Here is a 17531-nt window from a genome sequence, read left to right as displayed (position 1 = left end):
AGGTCCTCCAAGGTCGAGAACGGAGAGTGTTGACATGTCGTGGGGTTGTTAACCAATGTCATAAAACAATATGTGTACTGACTGTTTAATGAGAAACTCTCTGTTCTGTAAACCTTCATCTAAAGTACAATAAAAAAGAAAAAATATTTATGGAACAGTGCAGAGGGGCAGTCTGGAGACTGACCACCTGGGTTCAGACTTGTTGCTTGTTGCTGACTTGTTGCTACTGGGAAACCATTTTAATTCTCTTGAATCCAGATTTCTGGGGTCCATGGAGTTGGGGTGACCATCTGGGCCATTTGCCCTTAGGTGTCCTTTTGAACCTTGAGCCTTGAAGAAACTGTTTCTAAAAAGTCACATTTGAGTCAAACAATGGTCTGGATAACTAGTAAGACTGTTTTGCCTTGGGCATTGTGCTCTTTTGAAGAATTCAGTCAGTTTCGGAAAACAGAGGCTCCAAAGGTGAGACTGGGAGCTATGTTTTAGGGTAAATCAGTCATTATTTTAATTGTTCTTCAAGACAGTGCTGTATGAAATTCTTCCTAACCACAAATTGTTTATCAGTTCTGTTCTGGCCCTTTTTCCATGGCAATGCCAATAAGATGTGGTATAAGAATTTTGGAAGTTCTTCTCATCTTCGTAACATTTTTTTTTTTAATTTTACTTTAGATGAAGGTTTACAGAACAAACTAGCTTCTCATGAAACAGTTAGTACACATATTGTTTTGTGACATTGGTTACCAACCCCATGACATGTCAACCCTCTCCCTTCTCTACCTTGGGTTCCCTATTACCAGCTTTCCTGTCCCCTCCTGTCTTCTAGTCCTTGTCCCTGGGATGGTGTGCCCCTTTAGTCTCATTTTGTTTTATGGGTCTGTCTTATCTTTGGCTGAAGGATGAACCTCAGGAATGACTTCATTCATCTTCAGAACATTTTTTGACTCTCTAGTCAAAATGTTACACGATTTGCAAATTATATATCAAATAAACTTCAATCATTTTCTATTACTGGTTTAATATGATTTTTGTTTTAACACTACAGATCTGCTACTTGTTGGGATTATCACCATCTCCTCATCTATGAAACAGGGATAATGAGTATCTCCCACACAGGGACTTTTTGAGGATTAAATAAATTAACATATACAAAGCATCTAGAACAGTGCCTGGAACTCAGTAAGGCTCCTCCCCAGTACCTAGCTCGGAAACCCTGGTGGCATAGTGGTTAAGAGCTATGGCTGCTAACCAAAAGGCTGGCAGTTTGAATCCACCAGACGCTCCTTGGAAACCCTATGGGGCAGTTCTATTCTGTCCTGTAGGGTTGCTATGAGTCAGAATCAGTCATGAATCAATCGATGGCAATGGGTTTCGTTTTGGTCAGTACCTAGCTCAGGACCTGGCACATAGGTGCTCATTGTGTAATATTAATTGGTGCCTTCCGAGTTCTGAGAATTCCTGGGTAGTGCAAATGGCTAACACACTTGGCTGCTAAACAAAAGTCCACCCAGAGGCGCCTCAGAAGAAAGGCCTGGCGATTTACTTCCAAAAAGTCACAGCCATTGAAAACCCTATGGAGAACACACAGTTCTACTGTGACACACATGAGATCACCATGAGTCACTTACTGGTTACTGGTTTTTTCTCGATATCACTTATCTTCTGACATATTATCATTTACTTATTTGTTTTGATTACTATAATAAAATTTATTAATTGACTTAATACTTTTTGTTGAACTTGGTCAATTTATTTGTTAATTATTTGTTTACATTCCTGCCCTGAGGGTAAGCCCCACGAGGGCAGGAATTTTTTTCTGTCTTGTTCACGGCTGCTAACCAAAAGGTCGGCAGTTCGAATCCATCAGCTGTTCCTTGGAAACCCGATTGGGGCAGTTCTACTCTATCCTATAGGGTCGCTATGTACTCTGTCTTATAGGGTTGCCATGAATCAGAATTGGCTCGATGGCAATAGGTTTGGTTTTGTGTGTGTGTGTGTGTGTGTTCACTGCTGTGAAGAAGAACCATATCTGGCACACAGAGGTGCTCAGCAAGGTGGGTTTTTTTTTTGTTTTTTTTTGTTTTTTGAGAGAATGAAGACAGAAGAGAGCATCCTTCCTTCTGCCTGGAAATCTTGTCTCCTCTTTACCTTGGCGCTCTAGTGGTGCAGTGGTTATGGGCTCGGCTGCTAACCAAAAGGTCATCGGTTTGAACTCACCAGCCACTCCTTGGGAGAAAGATGTGGCAGTCTGCTTCCATAAAGATTGCAGCCTTGGAAATCCTATGCGGCAGTTCTACTCTGTCCTGTACGGTCGCTATGAGTCAGAATTGACTCTGTGGCAACGGGATTTTTTGGTTTTTTCTTTACTGGAAAATCCTGAACTTTCTCCAGGACTCACCTTTCTTGAAGCTTCCTCTGACTCCCAGGCTGTACCAGGACTCCCTGGTGCCCAAGGCTGCCACCATTCACACACACATTTCTTCCTGGTGTGAACATCTTTGTCTGTAACTCTCTCCTCCATAAAAAGAGAAGCCCCCTCCTCTTCCCCAGGGAGTTGCCCGACTCTACTCAGGCATCACCTGCAGCAGGGCTTGGCTTACCCAGCACCTCAGGAAATAGGCGTTTAATGAGTGAGTGAATAAATGGATAAGAGAAAGGCCACCGTGACAGATAGACTCAAGAATCAATTCAGGTGTTGCCTCCCCCCTGGGAAGTCCTTCCTGACCACCTTCCCCCTAGCTGGGTTACTGCCCCCTCCATGCTCCTTCAGTGCCCTGGACCAAAAACAAAACCAGTTGCTGTCCCGTCCAGTCCGACTCATGACAACCCATGTGTGCCCTGAGCTGCTTTGAATTTAGCTCATCAGCCTACATTTTAAGTATCTGTGCCCTTGGGGAGCTGCTTGAGGGTAGGGAGAAAGCTGGATTCACCTGAATCCCTGGGATTGCTCAGCGAGCACAGAACCTACACAAAGTACGTGGTCAACCAATGTGCATGAAACTGAAGGCAGAAAACAGAGGTGGGAAAAATGGAGAGAGAAAGAGACCATGAGAATGAAACTGCCTCCATTCAGCATCTCAGCTCTACTCACCTCATATAGTTCCAGGGGATAGTTACAAGCCTAGGAAAGAAGAAAGTCAGAGTCAGGGCCCCGGGAGAGCAGGGGGTAGAGGCCCACATTACCCTCCAGCCATGGGGATGGATAGGAACTATGATTCCCATCAGGCCCTGGGATTAGAGGCCCCTACAAGAGCAGAGGAAGGAGCCCCAGGGTCTTCTGGGAATTGTAGTCCCAGGACTAGTGGGTACTATTGGGTGGTGCGAGGGACCAGCTCTGAGCTTTGGGAGGCTGGGCTGGGTGCCCCAGGGGAAGCCCGGGTCTGGGTACCTCAAACTTCTGGAGGAGGCTGCAGTTGTCAGCGTCGGCCACCGGTACATTATAATATTCGCCCTCCTCCTGGTTCAGTAACTTGTACCTAACACGCAGTCAGACCAGAGCAGGTGGGGGAGGCGGGGCACCCACGGGAGGGGCAGAGACATCCGAAGGGGGGAAAGAGACACAGAGAGACAGACACAGAGATGGAGAGAGAGCGAGAGTGAGATAAGGGGAGAGAGAAGAAGACGAAGAAGAGGAGGACAAGAAGAAGAGGAAGAGAACAAGAACAAGAGGAGGAGGAGGAGGAGAGGAGAAGGGAAGAAGGGAAGGGAAAGGAAGAAGACACGGAGAGAAAGGAAGAGTGAGACGGAGGAGGAGAGAAGAGGAGGAGGAGGAAAGGGAGGAAGGGAAGAAGGGAAGGGAAGGGAATTACTGCAGGGGAGTAGAGGGAAAGTTAGCGGCAGAGAGGAGAGAGCGCACAGACGAAGGTGGAGATGCTGAGGCCCCGCCCCTGGCCCCCGGCCCCGCCCTCACCAGCCGTCCACTGGCGCCTTGAGCAGCTCCGACACCCCAAAGGACATGGCCCCCATGAAGTCGTTGCGGGAAGTGCGGTCCCAGTCCCACACCTCTACGCTGAGCCGGCGCTCCACGTCGCCCGGCTTCAGGTTGCTGCGGGAAGGTGGGACGCAGTGAGGGGCGGTAGTCATGGCTTCCCCACTTCCACATCTTAGTGCTGGGGGTGGGACCCACCCGGCGAGCTGGGGTCCTTGGGCGTCTGTTGCCTGCTCTGTAAAGGGCCTTCCCACCTCAGTTCCTTCCGAAGGGAGTCTCTTTCCCTCTATGGGGATCTTAAGGAACCCTAGACAGTTCTCTCATTGGTTCTCTCCTGCCCTCCCGCACTTCTGGTTCCCTCCCCATTCTTGTCTCCTGGTTTCTCCTATTCTGCGTCTCTCCCTCTGGGTCGCTGTCCTTCTGTATTTGTGTCAGTTGCCCCTTTCTGTCTCTTTTCCTGTCTGCCATCTGCCTGCCCCCCCCCCACCCATTCACCCACCCCCACCTCACCAAAACCCCTTTCCCCGCAACCTCCACACTGACTCCGTCTGTATCTCTCTTTGGGTTTGTGACTCTTCGTTTAAGACCCTCTCCTCCCTCTCTTTGGGTCTCTCTCTCTCCTTTTTCCCTTGGTAACTACCTTTGACTGTCTGTCTCTTTCTGCACATCTGCACTGACATCTGTTTCTCTTTTCCTCCTCTGGGCTCGGTCTTTCTCAGGGTCTGTTTTTTCTCACTGGGTCCCTGTCTCTCTCTCTCTCTGTCCCTTTCCCCCCACTGTACACCTCTCTGGGTATCTGTGTGTCTGCCTGTGGTTCTGCTCTGAATCTGTCCTTGGTTTTTTGTTTTTGTTTTGATGGCCCTATTCCTCTTGCTAAGGAGTCCAGGTGGTGCAGTGGTTAAGCACTCGGCTGCTAACAGATGTGGCAGACTACCACTTCTTTCTCCCATGGAAAGGGCTGGTGGGTTCGAACTGCCATCCTTCTGGTTAGCAACCCAACACTTTAACCACTGCACCACTAGGATTCCTCCTTCTGTAAAGATTACAACCTAGGAAACCCTGTGGGGCATTCTACTCTGTTGTACAGCGTGGCTAGAAATCGGAATCAACTCGATGGCAATGAGTTTGGTTTGCGGGGGGGGAATTCCTCTTGCTCTCTCTGATCTGTCTCACTCCACGGAACTCTCTCAATCTATCTCGCTTTCTCTTTCTCCTGCCTTTTCTGTCTCTCTCTCTCTCTAGTTCTCTTTCCCTCTCTAGGCCTCTGCCTGCACCCCGACGCCCAATTTCTTTTTGCTCTGGATTGTTTCCACTGCCTCCATCTCTCCTTGCATCACTTCATTTGGTCTTTCTTTTTTCCTCGTTCTGAGTCTCTCGCTTTCTGTCTGGTCCCTGTCTTTCTGCTTATGTCTCTCTTTGTGTCTCTGTACCTTTCTCTGGTTCTCTGTCACTCTAGTTCTCTTTCAGGGTCTGTACCTCCTACCCCCAGGTCTCCATCTTTCTGTGTACTTGTGCCCCCCATTCAGGTGTTTGCTTTTTTTAGGGCTTTTCTCTGCCCCCTCCTCGTCTTTGTCTTTCCCCCTCCCCCAATTACAGATCTCTGGCCCTTTTTCCTCTTCCTCTTAATCTGTTTTCTCTGTGTCTCTTAGTCTCTCCCTTTGGGGTCTTCTCTGCCTATCCCTACCCAGGGGTCTCTCTCCCTCTCTCCGTCTCTCTGGATCTTCTCTGTCCCCATCCCCTCTGAGTCTGTTTATTCTCTCTCTCTCTCTTTGGGTCTCTGGTCTCAGTCCCACCCTGGATCTCTGTCTTTGTCTTCCCCTGAAGTTAGCTATTGTTACAATAAAACCTGCGAAACCCAGAACCTGTGTAAAGTGGAAACCTGTCAGAAAAGGAAAACTAAAATATTTTCCATTAAAATGAGCAATAGAAAAGTGGTAAAAATAAACAAAGTGGTAAGACTACACTCTGTCATAGGCGGAAAACTGGTGAGACCCAGAAAAAACGAGACAGTCCCATTGTCAAGTTCCAGCTCTCACAGGTTTCACTGTATTACTGTTATTACTATCCCACTCCAAGCTTGGAAATGCTTGGAGGGCAGGGACCAAGTAGTTTTCATATCCATGTCCCCAGTGTGGTGGGCTTTCAAGGATGTTAAATACCTAAATGCCTAACTATTTCTCTTGGCTTCTGTATCTCTCTCAATCACGCTATTCCCTTTCCCCACCTCCTTCTGCCCTCCCCCCTCCATTTTTTTTTTTTTTTTGATTCCCTGTATCCTAACACCTCCCACCAGCTATTATCTGGGGACTCGCGGGCCACCAAGACCCTCAGATTGTTCTCTGTCAGCCATCACAGCCTCCCCTGCACCCGAGGCTCACAACACAAAGGTCTCGTTCCACACGGGGTTTAATGTGGCTTTCACTGTCCGGGTCTTCTGTTTTGTCAGGTTCCGAGGGTCTGGGATGAGCTTCAGTTTCACATAGGGATCCGACAGACCATTAGGGTCCATTGGAATGAGGTTACGGGCCTCACCCACTGAAGGGAGAGACGAGGGAGGGTAGAGTGTATTAGTCTTCTCCCCAGTCAGCAAACAAAAACCCTGTCTTCCTCCTCAGGATCTAGGAGCCTTGATCACCTGCCTTCTCCCCAACCAAGGACCCAGGAGTCCAAGTCCCCATCTCTTACCTCTCCAGTACCCAGAAGAAAGAGCATACAGAACAGCAATCAAACCCTGGACTCTGCCTATGTCACCAGTAGGAAACCTCAGCCTCCCTAGAACAAAGGCCTCCCAATCCACCCAGGCAAGAATTCTGATACCTAGATGAGCCATTAAAAGCCACTGACAGTTGAAGGAAGCAAAGGCTGGCTGTGTGGCTTCGAGCTAGGAGAGGCCTGGCTGTTTTGGTGCTCAGCCTGGGGAGGTGAGGCTAGCAGCGTGGGCATGACCTCCCAGAAGGGCGTGGCCTCTACGTTAAGTTTGGGGCCAAACAACAAGACAGCAACAACAAAAACACATTGCTGTGGAGTCAATTCTGACTCAGGGCAACCCCGTATGTTACAGATTAGAACTGCCCCATAGGATTTTCTTGGCTGTAATCTTTATGGAAGCAGATCGCCAGGCCTTTCCTTCGCAGAACCATTGGGTGGATTTGAAACATCAACCTTTACGCTAGTAGTCTAGGGCGAAGCGACTGTTACCCAGGGACCTGGTGTGGGACCAGCCTTAGGTGAATTCAGTAGGCTCTGCCCCACACCTGGGGAAAGAGGCGGGGCCAGACAAGAGGGCAGGGCCTCACCCGTGACGTGAATCTCATCCGAAGCTGGGGCCCGAATTTCCAGCTGCAGGCGCCCGCGGCGCTCGGTGTGGTCCACCCCGCATAGGGAGGGTACGCTTCGCACGCAGCGCCGGTGCACGTTCATCTCACAGCCTGGGGGTACAACACTGGGAAGTCGCACTGCAGGCCCCGCCCCCAACCCCAGACTCCACCGCCAGCGTTTGCCAGAAGGGGCCTGTAAACCCCCAATTCTGGCGTGGGCAGCAGGCGTGACACTCACACGAGCATTTCATGCCCTGGTGCACCAGCCCGTAAAGGAGGGAGCCACAGTGATCGCAGAAAGTGGGGCTGCTGTAGCTGTGCAGGCGGAACTTGTGCTTGTTCCGGGGGTCCTGGGGGGCGAATAAGAGGCCGTCAGTCGCGCGATTGAGGGGAAAGGGTCTTAGGTCCCTGGGAAAGGAGCGCCGCCTCTCTGCCTCCTTCCGCCTTGATCTCTTAGTCTTCTTGTTGCTCCCTCTCACTCACTCTACAAGTATTTATTGAACGCCTCCTGTGTGCCAGGCACCGTTCTTGGTGCCAGGAACCAACGGTGGACAAAACAAATATAAAAAACCCCTGTCCACGTGGAGTTCACGTTCTAGGAAGGGAGATGGGAAATAAACAAGGTAAATGAATAAATAGTATGATGGTGCTCCGGAGAAACATGAAGCCGGCCAGAGGGACCTGGACTCCGAGGGGTTGTTGTTAGGTGCCCTTGAGTTGATTTTGAATCATGGCGACCCCACACGACAGAGTAGACCTGCCCCCATGGGATTTCCTAGGTTGTAATCTTTGCAGATGAAGAGCCCTGGTGACAAAGTAGTTAAGCACTGGGCTGCTAACCCAAAAGCTGGCGGTTGGAACCCACCAGCAGCTCCGCAGGAGAAAGATGTGGTAGTCTGTTTCCGTAAAGAAAGTAAATGAATAAATAGTATGATGGTGCTCGGGAGAAAAATGAAGCAGGGAAGAGGAACTGGGACTCCGAAGGGTTGATGTGAGGTGCCCTTGAATCGATTTGGAATCTTGGCGACCGCATACCACAGAGTAGAACTGCCTCATAGGGTTTCCTAGGCTGTAATTTTTTTTTTTTTTTTTGTACTTTAGATGAAGGTTTACAGAACAAACTCGCTTCTCATTAAACAATTAGTAAATATACTGTTTTGTGACATTGGTTACCAACTCCATGATATGTCAACACTCTCCCCTTCTCGACCTTGGGTTTCCTCTTACCAGCTTTCCTGTCCCTTCCTGTCTTCTAGTCCTTGCCCCTGGGCTCGTGTGCCAGTTTAGTCCCATTTTGTTTTATGGGCCTGTCTAATCTTGGCTTAAGGGTGAACCTCAGGATAGGCTATAATTTTTACAGGAGCAGATCACCAGGTCTTTTCTCCTGTTGAGCCACTCTGTGGATTCCAACCGCCAACCTTTCAGTTAGCAGCTAAGCGCTTAATTATTGTGCAACCAGGGTTCCTTGGGACCTCGAGGGGTGGGGAATTGAAATTTTAAAGTGTGGTCAGGGAAGGTCTCATGGACAAAAAGCATTTGAGTAGACCCTAAAGGAGGTGGGGGGTTTCATCATTCTATAGTGCCTGCCTTCCACAGTTCCCGAAAGCAGTTTTCTGAGGACTTGAGGTCCACGCTGAATTCTAGATCTTTCACTGCCAGCCTATGTCAGTGTCTGCACTGGGTTCCAACCCTTGCTTGGTGTCTGGTATGCCTTCTCTGGGTCTTCTGTGGGATGGGAAATACGACTCCTCCGTTACAGAGACCCAAAAAACCAAAACCCATTGCAGATGAGCCGTTGAGCCGATTCCAACTCATAGTGACCCTACAGACAGAGTAGAACCGCCCCATAGGGTTTCCAAGGCTGTAAATCTTTATAGGAGCAGACTGTCACATCTTTCTCACGTGGAGCTGCTGGTGGGTTCGAACCTACAACCTTTTGGTTAGCAGCCAAGCACTTTAACCACTGCACCACCAGGGCTCCTCTACAGGGACCCAGGAAACCTCAGTGAAATAATAGCAGGGCCTGGCATGTTAATTGTACCCAGTTGGACAGTTACTCTTACTGCTGTTTTTATTGTTCTGGTTATGATTAGTGATTTTACTGCAATCCTTACATAAACCTGGGTGTAAATAAGAGCTGAGCCACTTCCCAGCTGTGTGGTTTGGGGAAAGTTCGTTCCCAGTTTCGAGCCTCAGCATCCTCCTCTGACAAGTGAAAATAAACAATCCACATCTTGAAGCATGTTAGATTCCCAGAGTTTGAATAAGCAGGAATTTAGGACACCAGCAAAGCAAAGCAAACCTCCTCCCACTTCCCCACCCCCAGCCGGGTCTGGGTGTTAAATAATTTGGTCTTTGCCTTTTTTTTCCCCAAGAATGCATTGAAAGAGTCATGACAGGGTGAAAATTCAGAACTTTCTTAGACTTTCATTTATTTTGCAGTTTAATGTGTTTTCTATTTTTGAATTATATTGGGTGGGGGGAGGGTGGTGGCGGTTGCCTTCATCTCTTTCAATGCTCTGGGTCTCTAAAGATCTTCAGCTGACCCCAGCTCAAAGGTACCTGTGGGGCTAAATGACATACTGTGTGTAAAAGCCCTCAGCAGGGTGCCTGGCACATACACTTTGACAGAAGCTGTTACTACTATTCTCAAGGTCAAAGTCCTTATTAAAAATGAGATAGCATTGGAGCGCTGGTTAGATCAGGGTCCACATTTTGACCGTGTCCACTACCTAGCTGTGTCCTCCCTTTTCAGAACCTCAGGTTTCTCTTCTGTAAAATGGGGCCACGGACCCCTACTCAAGGGGGTCTTGGGAGGACTAAACAAAATCCTGTTTGTCAAACCCTGAACACTTCCTAATCAGTCGATCCAAGACTACAGCCAAAAAACCAAATCCATCATCATTGAGTTGATTCTGACTCATGGAGACAAGATGTGTTACAGAGTAGAACTGCTCCACTGCTCCATGGCTGTGATCTTTACAGAAGCAGACCGCCAGGCCTTTCTTCTGCAGCACCTCAGGGTGGGTTAAACTACCAACCTTTAGGTTAGTAGTTGAGCACAAACCAATCGCGCCACCCAGGGACCTTTACAAGACCAAAAGCATTAACAATGAAAAAGCTAGAGAAAGTGATGCTGAAGAAGACCTCCTTACGATTCGCCTTTGTTTCCTCATCAGTAATAATAATTTTAACAATAAAAATAATAATTAATGTTTTAGCTCTTGCTATGTGCCAAATACCATCCCAAGTATTTTACTTGTTTAGTCCTCAAAACAATCCTATAAGGTGAGTGCTATTATCATTTACGTCTCAGGGTGGTGCAAATGGTTAACAAACTGGGCTGCTAACCAAAAGGATGGAGGTTAGAGTCCACCCAGAGGCACCTTGGAAGAAAGTCCTGGTAATCTACTTCCAAAAAATCAGCCACTGAAAACGTTATGGAGCACAGTTCTGTTCTGACACACATGGGGTCGCCATGAGTTGGAATCGATTTGATGGCAACTAGTTTGGTTTTGATTTTTCTGGAATCCTTATCAGCATCTTTCCCCCAGGATGCTACAAATAAACACACCAAAAACGAAATCCAAATTCCTTCCATTGCCTACTACAGAAGTGCCTTGGAAGAAAGACCTGGTGATCTACTTCCAAAAAATCAGCCACTGATAACCCCGTGGAGCACAGTTCTAGTCTGACACACATGGGTTGCCATGAGTTGGATCGACTCAACAGCAACTGGTACTGGTACTACCATTCCAATTTTACAGAGAGGAGCTCCAGAGACGCAGACAGGTAAATTAGCTTGCAGAAGTGGCACAGAACTATTAAGTGGTGGAGGCAGGATTTGAACCCAGGTATTCTGGATCTGGAGCCTGCACTCACATGGGGACCTAACCTTATAAGGTGGTGTGCAGATTCCTCCCTATGCTGGTCAGTGCATGCAATGAGCATTTGATAAATGAGAACTAGTGTTGGTGGCATGGAGCCCTGGTGGTACAACCATTAAGTGCTCGGCTGCCATTCAAAAAGTTGGTGGTTTGCAAGAGACAGAAAGGGCCACATAAACCAGAGACTTCATCAGCCTGAGACCAGAAGAACTAGATCGTGCCCAGCTACCACCAATGACCGCCCTGACAGGGAACACAACAGAAAAGTGGGGTGCAGAACTCAAATTCTATTAAGAAGACCAGACTTAATGGTCTCACTGAGACTGGAGGAACCCTGTAAAGCATGGTCCCTGGATTCTCTATCAGTCCAGAACTAAAATAATTTCTGAGGCCAACTCTTCAGACAGGGATTGGACTGGACTGTGGGACATGAAGTCATACTCGTGAGGAGTGTGCCTCTTAGCTCAAGTAGGTACAAGAGACTAAACGGGCAGCTTCTGTCCGGAGGTGAGATGGGAAGGCAGAGAGGGTTAGGAGCTGGTTGAATGGACATGGGGAATCAGGAGCGGAAAGGAGGAGTTTGCTGTTACAGTATGGGGAGAGCAATTAGGGTCACATAACAATGCATGTATAAATTTTTGTATGGGAGACTAACTTGAAATGTAAACTTCATTTCAACTACAATAAACAAAAGAAAAAAAAATCTTGGTGGTTTGAACCCACCCTGGCGGGAGAAAGACCTGGTGATCTGCTCCCAGAAAGATTACCCACTGCCGTCGAGTCAATTCTGACTCATAGCTACCCTAAGGACAGAGTAGGACTGTCTCATGGGGTTTCTTTACAGAAGCAGACCGCCACATCTTTCTCCCGCAGAGCGGCTCGTGGGTTTAAACCACTGACCTTTTGGTTAGTAGCCAAGTGCTTAACCACTGTGCCACTAGGACTCCTCCCATAAAGATTACAGCCTAGAAAACTCTATGGGGCAGTTCTACTCTGTCATATGGGGTCGCTATGAGTCAGAATCAACTTCACGATGCGTAACAACAAAACAGCAGTGTTGTTGGTGGAGGTGAGCAGGTAAGGCAGCCACCAGTGAAACAATCAATAATGTATTTAGATGCTAGTAGGCAGTGATGCTCAATAAATGTTCTAGGAAGTCACTTCCTCTATGGAGGTTACTTTAATTTTCTTCATCTGACAAACTAGCAAAATGCCTCATGGCCTTTTGTGAGTCTCTCTCACTCTGTTTCTCCTTCTCTTTGTCTGTCTCTCTCTCCATCCACTGATCATAAAACCATCCCCAATCCTATGTCAAACCTCAGGATAAACTCTTAACCCATGTGACTTCATTGACCTGTCAAAAGAAGCCTGGGGATGTTCCATAGATAGCTGTTAGCCATATGTGGCTATTTAAATCTAAATCAGTTCTAATGATATGAAATTTAAATTTCCTTTCCTCAGTGACAGGAGCCACATTTCAAAACTCAACAGCTATGCGTGGCTGGTGGCTACCATATTAGACAACGACGATATAGACCATTTCCATTGTTGCACGAAGCTCTATTGCTCAACACTAGACCATCCACCCCACTTTACAGGGGTGGAAACTGAGGCTCAGCGAGAAAAGCGGACAAGTCTACTGTTTGCCTACAGCCAGACAGAAAGGGATGGAGGGGACAAGGATGGGCATCCAGGGTTGACTATTCTTGAAAGCCACTGATGTGTCTCTGGAGAGACAGAGAGAGAGATAGACCGTGTGTGTATGTGTGTGTGTGCACGTATGTGCTTATATGGGGGGGTCCCTGTAGGCATACACGTGTGTGTGCATGTGTACTGCAGGATCTCTCTGAGTTCCCCTCTCTTAGCATCTCCCAAGCCATTCTCCATATCCATCCTTTTCTATGTTGGTCTCTCTTCAGGTTATCAGCATCTCTGTCTCTCTCTGTTTCTGTCTCTGTCTCCCTCGGTCTCTCTGGATCCCCTTCACTTTCTCCCTGTGTCTTTGTCTCTGTCCCATTGGACTCTTTCTGTTGCTGCCTCACTCTCTCCCTCTGGGTCTCTATCTCCTGATGTATCTCTGTTCCTCTCTCTGAGATGCTTTCTCCGTCTTATCACAGGATCTCGGTGTCTGCATCAACACCTCTCTTGTTTTGTCCCTTAGCCCTGTGTGTTTTCAGGGTCCCAGCCCAACCTCTTTGGTGCCTGTCTTTGGTCCCCTCACCCCTGCCTCCTCTCTGTTCCCCACCTGTGTCCCCAGACTGTCTCAGTCCCCCTCTTGTTTCCCCTTTCCAGGCCAAGGGCAGGGAATCTGGGCCAGATGAGCTCCCCCTATCTCCCCAGTCCCTCTCCCCTCCCAGCCTTAAAAATAGCAGGAGAAATTGGGACGGACGCTGAGGGGGTGAGGGCGGGGGCGCGGCCCAAGGAGGAAGAACCAGGTGTCTGGGCACTCACATCCGTCTGGGGGCCCTTCCCAGCGCCTGGACACTCGAAGGTCACAAATTCGTGGCATCGCCGGTGAACCACAAAGCTGCAGACTGCAGGTGAGAATCACAGAGACCCAGAGACAGGAAGAGACACAGGTAAATCCAGAGAGAGACACCAACAGACAGGAAGTCAGAAAGAGAAAGATAGATCCCAACAGACAGAGGGACACCAACACACAGAGAGAGACCCCAACACAGAGGGAGAGAGACCAAAAGATAGAGAGAGGAGAGAGAACGGAGACAGAAAATTAGAAGAGAAACCCCACATACAGACAGACAGACACACACACACACAGAGAGAGAGAGAGAGAGACCACCAGCAGAAAGAAAATCAAAGAGACAGAGAGACAACAGAAAGAGACAGAGACAGACGGACACCAGGAAATGGAAACCCATGAGATGGACTCGAAGAAAGACAGAAACAGAGGCCCGGAGAATCACAGTGAGAGACATAGAGCAAAGAGACCCCCGCAGGCACACACAGCCAAAAAGGGAGAGAGAAAGAGAGAGACAGACAGACACAGGCCCACAGACAGAGATAAGAAAGGAGAAGGAGAGAGACAGAGAGAAGGTTTGGAGAGAGAAAACACTCAGAGAGATACCCTCAGACAGAGCGGAGAGAACAGCAACTTGGGCAGAAGTGAGTCTGGGGGCGCCGGCTACCGGCCGCCCCCCTCCCTGACTCGCTGTTCTCAGCAGTGGCAGCTGGTGCTGTAGGACTCGCCCCCCCTTTCCCGCCCCCCATCACCGCCGGCCCCGCCTGGGCCCCGCCCCACCGCCCGTCGGTGACCCTACCCGGCCTGCCCCTGCCTAGGACGGCTCGGGTTGCCATAGAGACGACAACCTGGAGGGGGGGCTCTGACTCTGCATCTCCAGTCCCCCCCCTTCAGCTCCCCTTTTTGAAATCTCTCCGTTCCCATGGCAACAGATTCTCCAAATATCTGTCCCCACCTGGAACCGGCCGAGGGAGGGGCCCTGGCACCACCTCCGCCTGCGGCCCCGCCGCCATCCAAGCTCCCTCCCCACGGCAGGCTGTGTCTCTGCCACACCCCCCGCCTCGGGCTCCCCCGCGCCTCTCTGGGGACCGGAGAACACGTGTGTCGAGCAGCCTCAGCTGTGGGGCCCCAGCCTCCACCCTCTGGAGGGTCCCAGGAGTCCAGGGTCCCTGCTCTTACCTTGACATTGCAGGCCCTGCTTTCCTATGCCCCTGGAAGAGCCAAGGATTCTGAGGTCAGTGCAGAAAGGGGCGCCCGTACCCCCGCCCCCCGCCACCTCTGCGAGCCATAGGGCGTCTGCGTCCTCGGACCCTCGTTTTGTAGTCTGACATCCCGGCCACCTCCTCTTCCTAAACCTAGAAATTCTGGCCCCCGTTCCCCTCCTCCCCCCAGATGCAAGAGTCCAGACTTCCCACCCCTTCCTCCCCCAGGGCTCAGGAGTCTGAGTCGAAGCCCCTTCCTCCTTCAGATCCAGGAATCCGGGCCCCCAGCCCCCTCCTCCTTCAGACCCAGGAGTCCGGGCTCCCGCGCCCTCCTCCCTCAAGCCCTCATCCCCCTCCTACCCCAGCACCTAGGTGTCCTGACCCCCAGTCCCCTCTTCCTGGGACTTAGAAGTCGAGGCTCCCAGTCCCTTCTTTCCTCAAGCCCCCAACCCTCAGGGCCCAGGAGTCCAGGCTCCCAGCCCCTCTCCCCAACCTAGGAGTCCAGTCCCCTCCTACCCCAGGACTCAGAAGTCCAGGCTGCGACCCCCTCCTCCCTCATCACTTGGGGTTCGGGTGTGCCAGGTGTCTGCACCCCCAGCCCTCACCAGATGAAGTCGGTGCAGTGGCTGCAGAAGGTTGGCTGCTTGAAGAAACGAGCGGTGAACTTGTGGCTCTTGACTTCGTGAACTACCTTCTGCCTCAGAGCCCCCTTTCTGCAAAACAGGGGCCGGGGTCCTCCCTCTGAGTCGCCCCCGCCGGGGCCCAGGCCTGCCATGGCCCCAGAAACGGAGCAGGAGGGACCAGGATCCAGCCTCTGGCGGGGAACAGGTGGAAGAGGAAGGAACTGGGGATACAGGAGATTGGAGGAGCCGCAGGGAGATCCCGAGACTGGGTGGAGCGGGGTTAGGCACCTCCGGGTGCAGGGCGCGCAGCCCGGAGTGCACCCGATCCGCCAGGGGGAGCGGGTGAGTGCGGGAACCAGCCGCAAGAAGGGACGCCGCAGAGCCCGAGGCACGGGCGGCGGCGGCAGGAGCTCTGGCACCTGCTGAAATGTGGGAGCCCCGGGTGGGGGGAGGTGTTGCCATGACGACTGAGGGGCGGGGTTTCGCCTTAAAGGCGCCCCTCCCCCCGCCGAGATGCGGGACCAATGCCTTCCCCACGCGCACACGTGCGCACGCCTACTGCCGGGGCGGCTGGAGGGAGCGGGCATCCGGTGAGCCTTGCCCCCCCCCGCCCCCCCACCAATCTGTCGTCCTGCGGGCTTCTTCCTCCACTAGGGTGCCTCAGTGGGCCCTATGAGCTCACTGCGTCTCTGCTCGGATCTCTGGGTCTCTGACGGTCACTATGTCAATCAACAAACTTTGTGTTCTAATAGTGAACAGGGAGGCTTGGCGCCTCATTTTCTCTGATGCTACCTGCCTCTTTATTTCTCTTTGGGTCTCTGTGAAAATTTTCTGTCTCTCTCTGATGGTCTCTCTTTCTCTTGGTCTCTGTTCCTCTTCTTTGCTGGGATCTTTTTCCCTCGCTCAATGCGCCTCTCTCTCTGGCGGTGGATCTGTTTTTCTCTCCCTGTCTCTGGGAATTTCTGTCTCTCTATTTCCTTCTCTGCGTTTCCAATTATGCCTATCACTCATCTTGTAACCCTGTCTGAGTCTTTATGTCACTGCCCTTCTCGGGGTCTTGGTGTCTCTGTCTCTCTCACTCGCTGTCTATCTCGCTATGAATCAGTATTCCTAGGTCTCCCCCTGTATGTCCATCTTGTAAATTCTTGCGTCTTCCTTTCTGAGTCTTTTCCTCTTCCAGTCTCTATTTGCCTCTCTGACTCTGTGTTTCTCTAGTCTTTCTCTGCGTCTGAGGCTGTGACTCTGTGGGTCTCTGTCTCTCCCTCCCTCTCTCTATGTCTCTCTTTGAGATTCAATTTCTCTTTCTCCCTGTCTCTCTCTATATCTCTCCTCCTATCTCTACCTATATCTCTCCCTATCCCTCTCTCTGTATGTATTTCTCCTCCTATCTCTATCTGTATCTCTCAGGCTTTCTGTGTGTGGTGGTGGTGGGGGGGGGCTCTATAAATGCTTGCTTTTCTCTCTATTGTTCTCTATTTGTCTCTAGCTCTGTCAATCTCTCTCTCTGTCCTGGGGGGCGGGGGGAGTGATCTCTCTGAATACTTGGGTGTGTTTTTTCCTCCCTCTATGTCTCTCTGTGATTCATTCTCTCTCTCTTTTTCTCTCTGACCCACTATTTGTCTTTCTGGCTCTATGAATCCCTTTCTGTGTCTCTGGAGGGGTCTCTCCCTACCTCTGTGTCTGTCATTCAGTCTCTGTCTCTGTCTCTCTGTGTCTTGCTGGTTCTGGAATTCTCTCTCTGTATCTCTGTCTCTGGAGTCCCTGGGTGGTGCAAGTGATTATGGCGCTTGGCTGCAAACCAGCAAGCTGGAGGTTCGAGTCCACCCAGTGGCGCCTTGGAAGAAAGGCCTGGAATTAACTTCCAAAAAATCAGCCACTGAAAACCCTGGTGAAGCGCAGTTCTACTCTGACACACATGGGGTCGCCATGAGGTCGGAGTAGACTCCAGGTCAACCGGTTTACTGGTGTGTGTGTGTGTGTGTGTGTGTGTGTGTGTCTGTGTGTGTGTCTGTGTGTGTGTGTCTGTGTGTGTGTGTCTGTGTGTGTGTCTGTGTGTGTCGGTGTGTGCGTGTGTGTGTGTGTGTGTGTGTGTGTGTGT

The 17531-nt window shown here is 50.4% G+C and overlaps 1 protein-coding gene across 1 annotated transcript in view; it reads right to left on the bottom strand.

Moving 5' to 3' along the window:
• The window catches only part of PRKCG (protein kinase C gamma), a 34124-nt gene extending 18245 nt beyond the window's left edge, over positions 1–15879 (bottom strand). The window contains exons 1-9 of the mRNA XM_004381738.1: positions 15416–15879; positions 14788–14819; positions 13581–13663; positions 7481–7592; positions 7222–7353; positions 6304–6460; positions 3908–4042; positions 3386–3473; positions 3089–3118 (exon numbers count right to left, since the gene is read on the bottom strand). Of these exons, the coding sequence (XP_004381795.1) occupies positions 3089–3118; positions 3386–3473; positions 3908–4042; positions 6304–6460; positions 7222–7353; positions 7481–7592; positions 13581–13663; positions 14788–14819; positions 15416–15585 (939 nt within the window). The 5' untranslated portion in view covers positions 15586–15879. The remainder of the gene's footprint in view (positions 1–3088; positions 3119–3385; positions 3474–3907; positions 4043–6303; positions 6461–7221; positions 7354–7480; positions 7593–13580; positions 13664–14787; positions 14820–15415) is intronic.
• Positions 15880–17531: the final 1652 nt, after the last annotated feature.

The sequence above is a fragment of the Trichechus manatus genome, unplaced genomic scaffold, assembly GCF_000243295.1.
Source record: "Trichechus manatus latirostris isolate Lorelei unplaced genomic scaffold, TriManLat1.0 scaffold00087, whole genome shotgun sequence".
Taxonomy (NCBI): domain Eukaryota; kingdom Metazoa; phylum Chordata; class Mammalia; order Sirenia; family Trichechidae; genus Trichechus; species Trichechus manatus.
This window is presented reverse-complemented; position numbering and strand designations above follow the sequence as displayed.